Raw genomic sequence first — 17,859 nt, 5'->3', positions numbered from 1 at the left:
GTGGTGGGGAGGGGGTGATTTTGCAAGTAGCTATTTTCAGATAGTTTGGCTTTCCCAGCCAGTCTCACTATTCCTTGGGTTTCTTCTAATAACAACATATTCATTTGAAAGAGGCAGGCTGCAAGAGTGGGTTTTGAAATGAGAGGATAAGGGATTTGAATCTTAGGATCTTGACTTACTACTTGAGTGATTTTCGGTGAGTCTATACACACACACACACACACACACACACACACACACACACACACACACTTGCTGGGCCTGTTTCCTCATTTGGAAAACTATGAGGAAGGGGGAAGGTTAGACAGGTAATCTTTGAGGTGTCTTTAAACTTTAATGCTAAAATCATCCTATGAGCTAGGTTACTAGTTGTAAAGATGAGGAAAAGTCACTTATCTCCTTCTTCCAGTTTTAATCCTTTGCTTTAAAAATAAATAAGAGTGGGAACCAAGACAGACCTAGTTATGACTCTCTTACCTTCTTTAAACAAAACTTTGGGTCCTTCCTATTTCTTCCTAGATGTGCTTTCCTAATTTAGCTTTTAGGAAGTTCTGTTTATATAGCTTGCTACATACAGCTGAGATTCTCCCTGGTCCTGAAAACACCACCCAACTTCTGTAATATGATGTTATGTTGGTGAGTCAGTGATTATGAGGAGCTGTATATTTTCTGCACTTTGATTCCCTCCATTGCCTGATGGAAAACACAGGAGAATGAAGAGAGAAAGACGAACTCTGTTTTGGTCCCTGGGGGGAGGGGCTTGGGAAAGGGCAATTATAAGTAATTTAGTTATGATTTCTATGAAAATCAGAACAACATTTTAAACACCCTAGAAGAATGACATCTGGGACAAGTATCAGCCAAATATGACATACTGTCACTTATTTCTCCTTTAGCTCATGGGTGTAGCCAACCTCCAGGGACAGAACAGAATTTTTTATGTCAGACTAATAGCCTGAAACAAGTCTATTTGTTATCACCCCCTCCCCTTCCCCCTTCATCTTTTTCCGGTATCCTTACTGGTTTGAAGATTTAAAAATAGAACAAAAACAAAAATAGACTTTAAAAAATCTCTAAACATCCTAGCCTCATTTCCTCATTAAGATCTTCTTGACTTCTGTCCTTTTCTTCCAGGCACTTAAGAGATGCCCAGAAAAATAACATATTGCCTTACAAACCTCTCCTCACTATAATTTTCCTAGCAAGTATGGAAGTCATGGAAATTCTTCCTGTATTAGGGTCCCTGGGGTCCTGTAGCCCTGGGGCTTGTGAAGGCATGCTAGAGGGAGGAAGAAAAGACCTGGAGCTGGAGGTCACCCAAATCTTAGATTCAAGCAGGTACAGAAAAGAGTTCGAGATCAACTGGTTTTTTAAAAAAATAAAGAACCGAATGCAGGTCTATCTGTTTAAATTCAGGCAGTTTAGTAGGTGGGTGGTTTATCAGCCAATAACCTTAGAAAATCCAGTGTCAAAGAAGATACACTTTATCTTTAATAATAGCTACAGTATCAGTAATACTATTTACAGTAAATCAGAATGTGGGTCAAAGTGTAATGATGTCTCAAACGCGGTAATTAAGTCCAAGGCTCTGACCCAGATTTGGCTGTGTTCTTTGGAGTGCGACAAACCATCTCAGAGTGTGCTTGGTTGGGTTCGACAACTCCATTTCATTCTCTTTCCTTCTTTCACTCTCCCTTCGCAGTTCTTTCTATCCTCACTCCGCATTTCTCCCTCTTCTTTTCTCCTCCTCTCGCCGCGGGGCAAGTCCGGCTTCCTAACTCCTTCACTCTCCCTTTCTTTAGAATAATGAGCTGGCTCTGCTCTCCCCCTCCCCCAGCTAGGAGGAGTTTGTGTATTGAATCTGTAAAAGAGGAGGAGCTGCTGCGCGGTGACAGTTTCCAGCCTCTCCCAGTGTGTGTCCTTTGCAATACCGCTCCTCCTCCCCCCGCCCTCAGGCACCCGACCCGCGCCAGTCTCCGGTAGTTGGTTTAGTGCACTCGGAGGTGGGGGTGGAGGAAGGTACGTCCAGGGGGCTGGGACAATCCTTGCATCCGTGGGACTCTGCTGTTCAGCCGTCCCTAACCCTTCTTCAATTTCCAAAGAGGAATTCCAGTAACCTCGTCTCTCCGTGCGTGTACACAAAAGTGTTTTCTAAACTCACGTTTTAGCTATAATCTCCCCCCAGGAGCTCTAAATTCTCGCAGCGTATCTCCTCCTTCCTAAGCCTACCACAGAGGCGGTCTCTGTCTCTGTCTTCTCTTCTCTCTCCCTTCTCCACTGTCCCTGTCCCTGTCCTGTCTCTTTCCGCCTCGAGTAGAGAAGAGAAGGTATTTAAAGTTACCAGACTCTTCAGAAAGCAGTTAAATCCTCCAGTCCTGCGGCGCCAATAAGGAGGAAGTGTTATCCACAGCAGCCCTAGCTTAAGGGACTTGGGGCTGGGGGCTCGAGGTGGGTAAAGCGAGGAAGAGTTGGTGCTGAGAAAGAGGAGGCAGAGGAGGAGGAGGAGGAGGAGGAGGAGGAGGAGGTGGCGACCCGGAGATCTTTCTTGGCAGGCATGGGACCGTGCAACCGACACCCTCGGTCCAGACACCCGACTCCGCGCTGACCTGGCAGTGGGACTGGCTTTTTAAGAGCTTTGCAGATTTTATGGGCACTTGACCCGTGTCCAGTTTGCCAATCCCGGCTCCTGCCAGTCTCCTTCCTCGGCTCTCTCTCCAGCGCTGCACGGGAAAATGGATAGATACAAAAGTCCCGGGACTGAGCCGGGAGCCGGGAGCCGGGAGCCGGGAGCCGGCCCCGCGCAGCCGAGTTCACCTCCCCCCTTCCAGAGCGCGAGGTCCCGTCTGGAAGCCCGAAGGAGAAAAGGCGACCCTACAGCCTCCCGCCCCCTTTCCCTTCTTGCTTCATTGCCCGGGGTGGAGGAGGGGGCGGGGGAGCTCCCAGCTGCTGGGTATGGAGGGGTAACTGGAGCACGGCCTTCCCCCCCCCCCCGCCCCCCGCCCCACTTCCCCCCCCCCCCGGGGCTCCTCGCCGCATTTCTTTGTTTTGAAAGCGCCTCCTCCGCCCAGAGGCTTTTCCCGGGGCGGGCGGTCTCTAGCAGTGGAGGTGGGACCTATCCAAAGGCTCCGCCCCCTATTTTCTCCCGGACACCCCCCCCATACCTCCATTCCCGTTCTCCTTGTTTCCTTCCTCCCCCTTCTCTTCCCTTTCTTCCTCTCCCCACCTCTCCCCTTCCCTCCCCCGTCGGTGCCCCCGAGGCGCGTCTGCACTTGTTTGACATCAAAAAGAGGTTGTGCATTCGAGGTTGCGGGAGGTGGGGGGGGGGGAGTGAAGGAGTGGGGTAGAACGGACACACCCACGGCCTCGGGTCCCGCCCCTTCCCGCGGGAACCCCGCCTGAACCCCCGCCCTCCTACGTCACAGCAGGTTGACACTCTACCAACCCACCCCAACTACCAACCCGAGCCGCCCAAGCCGGCGACGCCACCGCAGCCGACGCCCCCCTCTGGGGGGTCCATGGCTCGTTCTATTTATGTTTCGGCCCGGTTATTTGCATAAGCCCCGCCCTCCTCCCTTAAGTTCCCTTACACTCACCCCGCCCCTCTCTCACCGGCCCCCTCCTCTTCTCGGGGAAAGCCCCGCCTCCTCTGCCCCTACAAGGAGCGACTAGCCCTAGATGGCGGCGTGGCGTCGCGGCGGCGTGTGCGTGTCGCGCTTCCTCGTGCCGTTTATAGGGTCCCGGCACTTCCGCTGTGGGGTTAGAAGCTGCGCGGTCATGGCGGAGCGCGGACAGCAGCCTCCTCCAGCGAAACGGCTCTGCTGCCGGCCCGGAGGCGGTGGAGGCGGGGGCAGCAGTGGCAGCGGCGGCAGCAGCGGCGGCGGTGGGGGCAGTGGCTACAACTCCGCCTGCCGGCCGGGCCAGCGGACGGGTGGTGCGGCTGTGTGTGCGGGAGGCTCAGCGCTGGGGCTGCTACCGCTCGGGAAGACCCAGAGTCCGGAGTCGCTGCTGGACATCGCGGCGCGGAAGGTGGCCGAGAAGTGGCCGTTCCAGCGGGTGGAGGAGCGCTTCGAGCGGATCCCGGAGCCCGTGCAGCGCCGGATCGTGTACTGGTCCTTCCCTCGCAGCGAGCGGGAGATCTGCATGTACTCGTCCTTCAACACCGGGGGCGGCGCCGGCGGCGGCGGTGGAGACGAGAGCGGCGGCGGAGGCGGCGGCGGCGGCGGCGGCGTCTCCTCGTCCTCGTCGTCCAACTCGTCCGCCGCCGCCGCCGCCGCCGCTGCCGCCGCCGCCGCCGCCGCCGCCGCCGGGGCGGCCGTGGGGGCCGGAGGGGCCGGGGACAGCGGCGACGAGACCCGGCTGCCTTTCCGCCGGGGCATCGCGCTGCTGGAGAGCGGCTGCGTCGATAACGTCCTGCAAGTCGGTGAGTCACAGGACAAATATGCCATTCACTCCCCGTCCGTCCGTCCGCCCGCCCGTCCGTCAGCCCGTCCGCCTGCCCGTCGGTCCGTCAGCCCGTCGGTCCGCCCGTCGCCCTCCTCTGCCCTCTGCCCCCCCGCCCTCAGCATCAGCCTTCCGTGCCTCCCCCCTCCCCCCCTCTCCCTGCACTCTCCGTTTGCCTGCTTCTTCCCCAGCCCCCTTCTCTTGCAGCCCCCCACCCCAGCCTTGTCTTCACCGTCACATCCAGTGCCCTCGAATGAATTCAGACGATAATAAAAAGATTGCACTTCCTCTTTCCCCTTTCTTTCCCACCCCTCTCTCAAACCCCGCACCCCAACTCCAGATCTCTTCCCTTCACACATACACCACCCTCTCCCTCTGTTTTCCCCGAGATCGGGGCAACACGAGTGGAAAATGAATCAGCAAGAAGAGACCCACTTGAAGGGGTTGGGTGGGTGTTGTTTTCTCTCTTTTTTTCTCTCCCTCTACTCCTTGAAGAGACTGAAGAGGGCTTTTTTTTTTAAAGGTGTGTGTGTGTGGGGTGTATCTGGACAAAGAGAAGCTTTTTGTAGGGCAGCGGAACCCCCTTTCATGGTATGGGGTGCGTGGTGTGTGTGTGTGTGTGTGTGTGAGAGAGAGAGAGAGAGAGAGAGAGAGAGAGAGAGAGAGAGAGAGTGTGTGTGTGTGTATGTGTGTGTTGGGGGGGGTGTTCAATCTGCAGCAGACAATGCAGCGAGCAGTCTGATCCCGGGGCGGCTGCCGCTGCTGTCCTCTCTTTCTTTCTCTTCTTCCCCTCCTGTTCCCCCTCCCCTCCCTCCTCCGTTCTTCTTCCCCCCAGTGATTTGAGGGGAGGGGGAATACATTTCCATGCTCTTGAGCGGATGGTCCTCTCCGGGGCTGCCGCGGGTGAGCCGGGGGGGATGGATGGATGGCTCCGGGGCTGCTGCGGAGAGAAAAGGCGGAGGCTCCGCCAGTTGCCCTGGGATTTAACTGTTTTCTCTCTTCTCCTGAACCAGCAGCAAAAAAAGGGGTGAGGAGGGGGCGAGATGGTCTCCCCCACCACACACTCTCTAGGCTTTTGCTCTTGTGTCCTTTCTTTCACTCTCTTCCGTAGAGATCTTTTCTCTTTCAGTTTAAAAGCCCCTGAATTAATTAGAGTGTGTGTCCCGTAAATAAACAGGTCCGAAGATTCCTTTTTAGATTTAATATGTTTCAGATGGCTGTTTGGGATGGCTGTTTGTTTTATAGGGGGTGTGTGTTTTTTCCTCTGTTTTTGTTTGAGATGGGTGGTCAGATTATATATTTATTGGTGTGCGTTGGAGACCTAGTGGTGAGCAGGGATTTCTCTTTCTCCCCACTTTGAGCCCAACCTTGTCCCTGGACAGATTTCTCTGGACGCTCCAGTTTCTTCCCTTCTTCCTCTTTGGTCCAACCCCCTCTGGCTATATTTGCCCACTGCGCATCTTCCATAGCGGTGGGGCAATTCCTCTTGAGGGAGGATGAGGAGGGGCATCTGACACTTTGTTCTCTTTTTCATGTTTGTGTCCTTTTCAGTTTTCTGTCACCCTCCGAAAAGGAGAAAGCAAACAAAAGCGTCTCTTTATTTCTTTTCAGTGCTTGTAAAATAGGAGAGATTTGACAAAGGCAGAAGGGCTTGTGATTTAAAGCTACACAACCCCTTTCTCTGACAGTCCCTGGGAGACCCTTTTAAACTCTGTATTTGAGAAAAGCTTTTCTCTGTTCCCTTCTCCACCCCCCCAACCCCCTCCTCCCTACCTACTATGCAGCTCTGTTTCTGTTCAGTGGACAGAGAGACTTGGATTGAAGCAAACAATTTTATAATTGAAATCCTATCCTCCCCTTTCCTAAATAAGAGACATTTTTTCCTCTTTTGTCATAGATTATATGAAATGGTAGGGGCTAAAGGCTATCAAAGGAAATCCAGATAGGGTTTTTTACCTTTTCTTTGGTGTATAACTTTTACTTTTATTTCTAGTTAATTTCTCTCACACTAAGCAAATTAAGTTTTGTTTTAAATCCTGTAGGCTATAGGTAATTAATCTGAATTCTAATGTAATTTGCAAATGTTAATTTCTGCTTGGCCATTTGTTTTCCACAGGGTGCCTCCAATGTTGCCTTATTTTAAGGCTTCGTACCTTATGCCTTGGGCTTTGGAGGCTATCTACCCTCTTTTGATGTAGTTAATGTTCTCTCAGATTTTACTTTTTACCTATTTTCTGCGGGTTTGAAAAGGTTGAAGTACATAAGTACATCTGTGGTTTCCCAAGGGTGGTAAAGAAGCGCTCTCTCGCTCGCTTGCTATCTCTCTCTCTCTCTCTCTCTCTCTCTCTCTCTCTCTCTCTTTAAAGTCTTGGTTGGCAATGTTGAGGGTGTTCCTTTTTTTTCTCTTTTCTTTTCTTTTCTTTTTTTGCCTGTGCTTGACTCTGCTTGCAAGCAATGAGGAATGACAGGAGTGCACATAGGGAGGGTTTCTTGGCTGATTGCATTTAAGCAAGGAATTCACTGTGAAAATAAAGCCAAGGGGCGATAAATAAAAGATGCAATCTTCTGTAGGAGACAGACACACAGCGTGGGCTTTGCCTGCTTTCAGCAGTGGAAGGAGACCTTGGTGAGTAGTTTTAAAAGAACATAGTAACTTTTTTGTGTAGTCTCAAAAGGGGAGGGGGCCTTTGAATGATTCTGGCAACAGTAGATGTGAAGAAATGTTATGCATTTAATATAGCTCAAGTGTTGACCACCACCTCTGGAATACTTAATACATACCAAACAAGTACTGTACAAATTGTGGAAAATGTTCTTTTTCTCCTTCTGAGTTGTGCCAGTTTCCTTAGCTTTCAAGTTGTTTTACTTGTTGTGCCAGTCAAGTTGGAGATCTGGGGCTACTTACAGGTCTTGACAGTTGGCAGTATGAAATATAAACTTGTTATGACTTTGGGTGGGGGACTAAGTGCAGGTTAACAACAGAATTTAATTTAAATTATGGTTTGGCTTGTGTTTAAGCATATGTATGATAAATAAGGAATATTTGTCAAGCAGAGTGTTCTTCTTGTAGAACTTGTTCTCACTTTCAATTTCAAAGCCAAATTAAGGTGCATCGATCTTTTATTGAAAGAGGTGTAGATTAAAACCATTTTTCAATTAAAAATTTTTTAATTGGATTTTATATTCATATAATGGAACTAGATCAGAAAATTTAAGTTACTTTCAGGAATGTTCATAGAATTTTCCTGGACAGCATCAAGTTGGGAAGACCTGTATTCAAATTTTACTTTATCTTATCAGCTATGTGGCAGTGGGCAAATCTCATAACTTCCTTAGGCTTCAATTTCCTTGTAGAATGGAGGAAAATAGCACCTCTTTGAGTTGTTATAACTTATGTATTTAAAGTCTATATTACCTTTGACCATAGAAATGCCAACCATTCTTATTAAATGCCACTTTGAAGGCATTTTAACATGGATATATCATGACTACCATTAAATAACTGATATAGAATTTTTTTAAAAATCTGAGTAATCCTTGCTCTTCTTCTTCCTTGGAATGTATAGATTTATCGTATTCAGAATTCACACTATTTTAATTTGTGTCTGAGGTCAGACACACAGCAAAAGATTAAGCTGCAAAACCAGAGTTTGTGGCCTCCCTCTCTTATCCTCCAGAAGAGAATGAAGAACATCAATCCTTAAGGGGAGTTATTTACTTGACAGTTTTTAAGTAGGGACAGTGGGTAGTGGGAGGATTGTCGTACTAGGTGTCTGGGAGATGTGGAGAACAAACCCAGGCTCTTAGCTAGCAGTGTGACCCTGGGCAGGTAGGTCATTTAGCTTTTAATATGCTTTGGGTACTTAATTACCAAATAGTTAATGGACCAAAACCAACAATACCTCTAAGCCATTGGAATTTAAGGTAATTCTCTTTTAGGCAGGACACTTCTGTAAGATTTGATTCTAAAAGAACTTAATGTAGCCCGTTTATTGCTATTAACATTAACCTCAAAGCCTGTATTCCATAGATATCATTAATAGTTAAAATATCAAGAAATTTAATTTATAATAAATGATATATTTATATTATATACAATATATAAATTTATAATAAATAATAAAATAACATAAAGAGGCACAGACTTTGTCTTTCAGTCAGTAATAAAGTGCTGTGTTGTGGATATGTAAGAACACAACATCTTAAAATTAATCAAATCTCTATTTTTCATTGATATTTTTTGGATTGAGAATATTAGTTACTGTGTACTCTTGTATTCAGTGACATTGACTTTCTTGCTGTTCGATGAATAAGATCCCTCTATCTTCTGGCTTCCAAGCATTTTCTCTGGCTGTCCCTCATGGTTGGAGTACTCTCCCTCTTCATCTCTGCTTCCTGTCTTCCTTCAGGTCCCAACTAAAATCCCATATTCTACAGGAAGGTTTTCCCAATTCCTCTTAATTTTAGTGCCTCCCTTCTTTTTTAGTTATTTTCCATTTGTCCTCTATGTAGCTTGTTTATATTTGTTTGCTTCTTGTCTCCCTCATTAGATTGAGATCTCCTTGAGGACAGAGATGGACTGTCTTTTACTTTTTTTGTTTCCCTGGGCTTAACATGGTGCCTGCCTGCCACATAGTAGGTACTTAATAAACAAGTATTGGCCGACTCCTTAAATTTAAATTCATCAAGGATTTGTTGGGCATTGCACTGTTCTATGAAATGAAGGAGTGAATGGAATTAATATATTCCAAGTGAAAAATTTGAAAATTCTTTGGGTGCCTTGATTAGCAATGGTTCTGGACATAATCAGGAAAGCTGAGACTTTGGAGACTAGGTTATCAGACTAGGTTAATATTTATAGTCAAAAAGGGTTTTTTAAAGTTAAATTTTCAGTATGTGGAATTAAAGATCTGGGTTAAACAAATATCTCTGCTCTTTCAAAATCTTAATTTCTTGCCGTACTGGTGTATGTATTAATAGCATACATTTGGTATGAGGAAGAAAAGGCTACCCTCAGGACTTTTGACATCTAGTTGATGTTAAAAAAAAGTGCACTATGTTTTGAATTTCTTCCCTTTTGCAGATGTTAGACTTTGTTATCTTTTGGAAAAATCAGCATACTTGCATTGAAAAAGTGAATATATTGTTAAAGTGTATACATATTTTTCTTTCAGCAAAATACTTGAATTTTAAAAACAAATTATTGAATAATGTAGTTAATTTCGAGAGCTAGCCTGTAAACCAGCACATAGTAGGAATTCTAATAATTTGTTTTGATTAAGACAACCTGCAAGGTTTTCTATACCTAATTTAATAAATTTATTTCCTGGGTATTATCTCCTTACTTGACAGGTATAATTCAGTTAACATCTATATTCTAACTCCAAGTATTTGTTTTAGAAAGAAATAAACCAGTGGCTCTAGCTTTTAAAACAACAACATAACCCAAATACATAAAGGATTTAATTTTAAGAATATGAGATTAGAGGCATTGACAGAGTATTTTCAGTGAGTAGAGCAGCAGACCAAGGAATGACTGCATAGTTTTTTCTTTTTTACCCCTCCTTGGTTGATCTGGTCTCTTAGTTATGTGAAGATTGGATTTTAGCATACTTGTAGAAGTATGTTGTTTTATAAAATCGACCCAGTGGACCGTTCAGTATAATTAGTTTTCTTTTTTAAGAAGGAAAAAGTAGTCTTGGACATCTTATTTCTTAGGAGTGACTTCTAGTATGTGAGAAAATTAATTCTGACCAGAACCAGGGAATGAGAAAAAAGATTTTTGGGGGGGGTGTGTATTGGACTTGAACTAGTTTTGACCTCAAATTTTGCTTATTTTGTTTGACCCCTTGAGAAGCCAAGAAGCCTACACTTTTTTTTTCTTTGAAAGTAGGTGATGAAAAATCAGTATGATGTCTAGAAATTTTTATTATGGAAATTTGAAAGATAACTGGAAATTGATTTAACTTTACTCTATTACTATTGGAAAAACAATCTAGACAAGAACTTTTCCTAGTTTTAATCTTTTTGACATAAACATCTCAGTATTGATCTCAGAATGAGATATAGAGGGAATAAATTTGGGAATAAATTTTAAATGCTAAAGAATCTACATTTGCCTTGAGAATGCCAATGTCAAGTGGTTTTCTCAGAGAAGATATCAGGTATCTATTCCTATTTTACAAAATGATATTTAAAATTTTGAGTTTAGTGTGAAGAAATCCATTTAGTGGATTAAAAAAAATTGGTTCGATGATATTAAAAAACTGCTATCATAGTTGCCTGTAGAGAGCCCTATTTTCTGCTAAGAATGTTTCGGATGTCTTTCAGTTCCTTATATTTAAGATGCTTCCTTTAACAAGAAAGTATAGATTAACTAAATTCTGACAAATAATAACGTAAACACCTTATTATTCAATATGATTCTGAGTGAACTATTTTTAGATCACATTTTAATAATAGACTTCTGTATGGATATCTCTTTTTTAATAAAAGTTTTGTTCTTGTGATTGTTCTTAAGTGATACCTAGTTGTTTTAATAGCTGAATTTCTCCTTTTCTCTCATGATATTTGATTTTGCAGAAATAATTAGGAAAGGATAGTGATTTAACCAAATCATATTAAGTTTCTAGATAATCTGATCAAATTGTTATGATCACTGTAAAAGTACATATGTTCCATTTCTTTTTAAAGAAAGTATATCAAAATCTTACATGATGTGTTTATGATCATTATTCTTGCAGAAGTATTAGATGATGTTAGGATTCTAGTATAATTAGACCCTTAATTATAATATTGGGTTAGGTGTTAGAAGGATATAAAAAATTTAAATTATAAGATATGAAGTACTTCTAGGTGACATTTTAGTCTTATACTAAATTATTTGTTTAAATAATAATACTAGCTTATAAATACTAGTGTAAAACACATGATTTTAAGAATAATTTTGTACAAATTTGATTAGATAAATTGGAAACTCATTTAATGAATTAATGTGCTGAAAATTTAGGTAACTTGCCTCCTTGTCTTGATTTATTTAACAATCTGTCTTCCATAAAACATTTTTCATGGTTAATTGGCTTCATACCTTTAGTGTAGGTAAAAATTGTAAGGAAAATAACAAAATGATTTTATGGAAATAGAGTTTACATTTTTACTCATTTTAAAATTTATTTCAGGTCAATGTAAGTTTAAGCTGCGGTTGATAAAAAAAAGAATCAAAACAGTCTCTGACTTCAGAGGATTAACACTTTACTGGAATGAACCCTAAGAATGATTCCTAACTCATTAAAGTGGTTGAAGTCTATTTGTATTTTGCTTTACCTCAGGGTTTTATATATTTGGCAGAATCTTTTATCTCAGCCCAAAACTTTCAAATTGTGTTTTAAATTTGGCTTTAAAAATTTTGTATTTTATAACTTAAAAGTATGTATGTATTTTATAACCTGTATCTAGATGCAATTTATGATACCTAGATACATGTTTATACACACATGAGTAATATGTTTATATTACTTATATATAGCATAGTAATACATGTAGTTAGTATAGTTAGTACTATTATGTATATATTATTTTTATATATGTATAGACATGTATGTAGATATATATTTAGGGTAGCTAGGTGGCTCAGTGGATAGAGCATCAGGAAGATATGAGTTAAAATCCAGCTTCAGACACATATTAGCTTTATCACTTGGGGCAAGTCACGTAACCCTCAGTTAAACCTCAGTTTCCTCAACTGTAAAATGAGCTGGAGAAGGAACTAGCAAGCTACTTTAGCACCTTTGCCAAGAAAACTCCAAATGGGATCACAAGGAATTGGACATGACTGAACAGCGATATATATTTATATATATATATATATATATATATATATATATATATATATATATATATATATATGTGTATATATGTATATATATGTGTATATATGTATATATATATGTATATATATATATGACTTATTTATATATATTTGTATGTATGCACATTTGTTTTTGGATAGTATCATGAAATAGATCAAATAAGAATTATGACTGCTTGGAGTGCAGTCGGTCGACTGAATGTTGTCTAGTAATTTGTGCTTTTTCAGGACCTGTTTTCATTGTACTTTTGGCTACTTTGTTTAGATTTTTGTCCCCATAACTATTACTTTCTATCGACTCATTCTATTTTGGATTTATTTTATGTATGTATTTTAATGTACTGATTTATTTGTCAGTGACCTGACTTATCTCGCTACCTTTCTTTTGCTGTGTGATTTGGGCTCTCATCCTCTTTACAATGCTACTTGAATATAATTTTTGTTATGGCTTTCTGCTTAGTGGCTATTATCTCTAAATCTTGTAGTATATTGCTCTGTGTGCTTGCTCTTTGTATTTTATTTGGCATTTGATGAAGGACCTTCAACTTTGGAGTATAGTGTTGAGAATGTGTGTAAAGTCTGACCATGGTTTGTTGTCTTCATACAGAAGCTTTCCTCTTTTTTTTTTTTTTAACCAGGAGTGGTTCTTTTTGCAACCTGAATTAGATATTGGTATGTGTCTGTGAAAGTATTGTTATAGTGAATTAAGTTGTAAATTTGAGTTATTAGGCCTTTAAAAATTATCATTTAAAAATTATGAATGAATAAAAACATTAAGTGCTTACTATGTTTGAAGTGCTGTTATAACACTTCTTATTGCAAGTGAGCGAATTTGACAGTCTTGGAAGGAATTGTGGTATCTGTACAGTGGCTGAGAGTCTGACATTAATTGGGAAAATGCAGCAGGACCTGTCAGTAAGTGTAAACCTTAGCTAGTAGACTAAAGTTGATCAGATAAATCAAAAACTCATTTAATGAATTAATGAATTGAAAATTCAGGTGACTTGCCTTCTTGTCTTGCTTTATTTAACAATCTGTTTACATAAAGCGTTTTTTCATTGTTAATTGGTATCTGACCTCTAATATGGGAAAATTATATGGAAAATAATACCTAGAATGATTCTGTGGAAGCAAGCTTTACACTTTTATTCAGTTCCCTCTACCTTTAGCTAATTATACAAGCAGTCACTTAGGACATACTGGATTTTATTAGTAAAATTATGAGTGACAGTAACCTGAACTCTTATGGACAGTTGTATGAGTTTATGTAATGTCTTATATGCAGCTGCCTGCCCTTGCATCAGCTTAGGTCATTCTAGGTAGGATCCCTTGATACTAGAAACAATTTCTTACCTGAGAAGTTGGTTGTGATTGGTAAAAAGAAGTTGGATGTTATTGTAGATTTCACCATTCTCACTTTTTCATGTCACTAAAGTACAGATAAGGACTGATTTAACAAGCATTTACGAAGCATCTACTAGGTGTCAGCCACTGACACAAGAATATAATGTAAAAAATGAGTCTCCATCCTTAAGAAATGAGCTGTTAGGTGGTGAAGTGGATAGAATGCCGGACCTGGAATTGGGAAGATCTGAGTTCAAATTCAGCCTCAGACACATAATAGTTGTGTGACACTAGGCAAGTCACTTAATACTTTTTGCCTCAGTTTCCTTATCTTTAAAATGAGCTGGAGAAGGAAATGGCAAAACACTCTATTGTCTTTTCCAATAAAGCCCCACATGGGGTTATGAAGAGTTGGATATGACTGGAACAGCTCAACAACAGAATCCCTCAAGAAGCTTTATTTACTTTATGTGGGGGGAGGCAACATGTTCCCAGATTTGAATAAATATTAGGTAATTTTTGAGGGGTGGGAGAGCACTAGCAGCTGGGGAGGTAACCAGGACAGACCTCATGTAGGAGGTGGCATTTGATTTGTGCTTGGAAGGAAACTAGGGATTCTGAGAGCATGGTGGGGAGGGAAGGTATTCCTAGGTGCAAATCAACCTTTGTGAAGGCATTCAGATGGGAGCTAGCATGGCATGCTTGAGGTAGAATGCCCATTACTTTATTCAGCCTATTTTCTTTCTTAGCTAAGAAATTTATGGTAACTTCCCACTTCCTAAACACTTCTAATTTTACATTCCATGTAGTTTAGTACACACACACACACATTATATGTATATACATACTTTCTCACATATATACTCACATGAGCAACCTCTTTTCTGATATCTTCAGCTTGGTGACATTTGCTAAATCTCATCAAGATTTTAGTTGTAACTTTGGACTGGTAGTAGAGCTGAGGTCTAAGAATGGTCAATCCAAGGATTTTAGTGATTGAGAATAGAGTCAAATTTAAGGGCAGAAAAAGAGGGAAACTCTAATCACCTGTCTTGTGTTCAGAGGGAGGAGAAATTAGCAGTGGTGATACATATCAACCCTCTTCCGTTTGTGTATTTCTTCCAATCTCAGGGAAACAGAACTGGGGTCAGAAAGATCTGTGTATTCCAGCTGCTACTCCAGGATTTATTTTTAGCCTGGCTCTGGCTCAAACTGGCATGAGGCCACAGTGGCACGAGGCCAGATATTGTAGGGATATTGGCAAATTTCATAAACCTAAATTTTTTTAGGTCTCAAACTAAACTCCTTCAAATTCTGTATCTATGATATCCTACCTGTGATACCTTCCGTTAAGAGAGTTAGAGGTTCAGACCTAACTTTGACCCTAGCCTGTAGTAAGATGGTCTGGAGGTGTAGTAAGATGTAGTATGTAAGGGTTGTCATTGGAAGTAACATCGATAGAGTGGAAGGAGCACTGTCTCTGGAGCCAGAGGATCAGAGTTCAAACCCTGTCCCTCACACTTTCTTGTGTGACCTCTGGCAAGTCCCTTTATCTAACTTTTCTCATCTTCTTGGTCATCTTATCACTATGCTGCCTATATTCCTGCAAATATTTTCATCTCCTCACCCACCCCCTTGCAATTTTGGACTCTCTCCCTGTACCCTAAGTCCTCATAGATGAACTTTCACCTCATCCTACCTGGAACCAGGCCACTCCTCACCTTCTTGTGATCTCTGCACTATGTTGTCTTGACTTTTCCCCCTCCCTCTCCTGAGGTGCCCAGCCCCACACTCTGCTCCTGTAGCTCTTGGTTCATGTAGGTGAGATTTTGCCTTATTTTGCTGGGAATCAAGCCTTTAGACTCCTTTTTAGCCAGTTCCATACCTCAAAGCCCCTAGTGTACTCTTCTCACCTTTCCCTTTATGTGTTGTCTTCCCTCTTTGGAATATACTCCTTGAGGGCAGGGATTGTCTTTCTTGCTCATATATAGTGCCTTACACACATTAAGTGATTAATAAATGCTTTATCTTTCTGTAAAAACCCTGAGCGTGTTGGACTATTGGCCTCTGAGGTTCGTAATAACTCTAGATTCATAATCTGATGATCTTGGGCAAGTCACAGTTTTCTCACTTTTAAAATGAAGTAGTTTACTGAGATGGTACCTGTAGCCCTAGATCCTAGGACACTGTTATCCAATTTAATCATCACTTGCTGAAATTACGGACTACAATTTTGAAACATTTTTAGTTAATTAAACAAATTTATTAAGTCCCTATTATATGCACAGTATAGCATTAGTGAAGATAAAAATTTAGCAGCCCAAGCAAAGAGGTGGGAGACCTTCCTCGACTGTGGGCCTTTTATCTTTTGCTGTCCATGTGCCCTGAGGGAAGGCTGTTAGGGGCTACCTGTACAACTTCCATCTCTGCCAGGGCAAGGCAACCTCTACCTCTTTCTGCCAGCCTGATCTCCTTCTGAAGATGTGAAGAACTTCTGGTGGGAAGAGGAGCCACTTTCTCTTTGACCTTGGGCCTTCTATCTCTTCCTATTGCGGAGGTTTGACTTCCATTTTCTGCTATGTGCCTAATCTTCAGCCTTTGAATGGAAGTGAAGAAAACGGGCCTCCCGTCTGAAAGTGTGCTTTCCTTATCATTGTTGCGCTTGTCTCCTGTCTTATGTCTAGCCCCAACCCCCCAAAATCATCTCTACTTTATCATGTATCTTTATTCTCTCCTTGTCTCCTGGCTCCTCTACTGCCTTTAAACATGCCCCATATTAAAAAAAAAAATCCTCACTCCTTCAATCCCTGCTATCATCCTGTTTCTTCTCCCCATTGTAGCTAAACTCTTTGAGAATAATGTCTACAATAGGTACCTCCACTTTCCTCTCATTCTTAAATCCTTACAATAAAGCTTCCAAACTCATCATTTCACTGAAACTCTTTCCAAAGCTACCACTGATCTTTTTTGCCAAATCCAATGGCCTTTTCTCAATTCTTATTCTTGACCTCTTACACGTTCAATTCTCACATTGTCAGTCGCTCTCTTCTCAAAACTCTCTTCTCTCTGGATTTTTGACATATCACTCTCTCTTGGTTCTCCTTTTACCTAGCAGATTATTGCCCCTCTCAGTCACCTTTGCTGGATTCTCATACAGGTCACACCCTCTAACCGTAGGTGTTTCACAGGGTTCTGCCCTGGGTCTTCTTTTCTCTCTATACTACTTCACTCAGTAATCTCATCAGCTCTTACAGATTTAATAGCATCTCTGTGCTCATGATTCTTAAATTTACCTATCTTGCCCTAAACTCTCTGTTGACCTCCAACCTTGAACAATTGAAAAAAAACCTGGCTTTTTCTTTCTTAGAAGCAGTTGTTTATCAGGTTGATATTTAGTTAATGTCTACCTGTAGGTTTGTTCTGTACAGTACTCTGGGTTTATATTTGGTAGCTACTGTATGTTCAGGCTCTTGAAATACTTATGGGAATACAAAAAACTTTAAATTATTATTGATTGATTTCACTTTTCATGCCAAAAAAATATGCCAGGTTCATTCTTGAGCAGATTAAAAACTGTTGCTAGATCATCTATTTTTTTGTGAAGAGGATTTGGGAAAAGGTATATGTGAGGTTATGTTAAGAATGCAGTGTACAAATAAAGAAACAATAGAGATGATTGTTATTCCCTTAACCAATACATGTTGGTATAATATGCTTAGGTCATGGGATGGCAGGATAACATTTAGTTAGCAAATTGATCTACTGCCCTTTTTAGGGTAGCACACAATAATTGGCTTAAATTACTAGAAATAGAATCAAAATTGATTTTTCTTTTTCAACTTGTCTTTAAGGCATAGTTTAGATGAATTCTGCTGAATTCACTATGAAAGCAGAAATTTCAAGATTAAGGGGACTTAGTAAAAATAAAATGATAGCCTATTAGATTGTAGAAGTGAAATGTTTTAGCCTTAATTAAAGTTATTATTTATAATTTAAAAGATGATTTTATTACAGAGTAGTAAAATGGTTGGTTTGCATACAGTGTTACAGAAATATTTTATTTTTGGTTTTGGTTTAGGCCCATCATTTCACTTATTCCTATATTCATTCATTCATTTTTTATTTTAAGGCTTAATTTGCTAATGATTATTGCCTAAATTTATTTTCCTTGTCTTGTTACTATGGTTAGCATTTCCAAAATTATGTAA

The 17,859-nt window shown here is 41.5% G+C and overlaps 2 protein-coding genes across 2 annotated transcripts in view; one reads left to right on the top strand and one right to left on the bottom strand.

Annotated features, from left to right (window-relative positions):
- Positions 1-1,525: 1,525 nt before the first annotated feature.
- Positions 1,526-3,187, bottom strand: LOC122735837 (leucine-rich repeat extensin-like protein 6). The gene is made up of 2 exons (XM_043977643.1): positions 3,162-3,187; positions 1,526-2,720 (listed from the first exon to the last, which is right to left on the bottom strand). The coding sequence occupies exons 1-2, from the start codon at positions 3,165-3,167 to the stop codon at positions 2,421-2,423; spliced, it is 306 nt and encodes a 101-aa protein (XP_043833578.1). The 5' UTR covers positions 3,168-3,187; the 3' UTR covers positions 1,526-2,420.
- A 443-nt stretch (positions 3,188-3,630) lies between these two features.
- ZSWIM6 (zinc finger SWIM-type containing 6) overlaps positions 3,631-17,859 on the top strand; it is a 223,795-nt gene continuing 209,566 nt past the window's right edge. Inside the window, exon 1 of the mRNA XM_043977642.1 lies at positions 3,631-4,420. Coding sequence (XP_043833577.1) covers positions 3,676-4,420 — 745 coding nt within the window. The 5' untranslated portion in view covers positions 3,631-3,675. The remainder of the gene's footprint in view (positions 4,421-17,859) is intronic.

This window comes from Dromiciops gliroides, chromosome 1, assembly GCF_019393635.1.
Source record: "Dromiciops gliroides isolate mDroGli1 chromosome 1, mDroGli1.pri, whole genome shotgun sequence".
NCBI lineage: Eukaryota > Metazoa > Chordata > Mammalia > Microbiotheria > Microbiotheriidae > Dromiciops > Dromiciops gliroides.
This window is presented reverse-complemented; position numbering and strand designations above follow the sequence as displayed.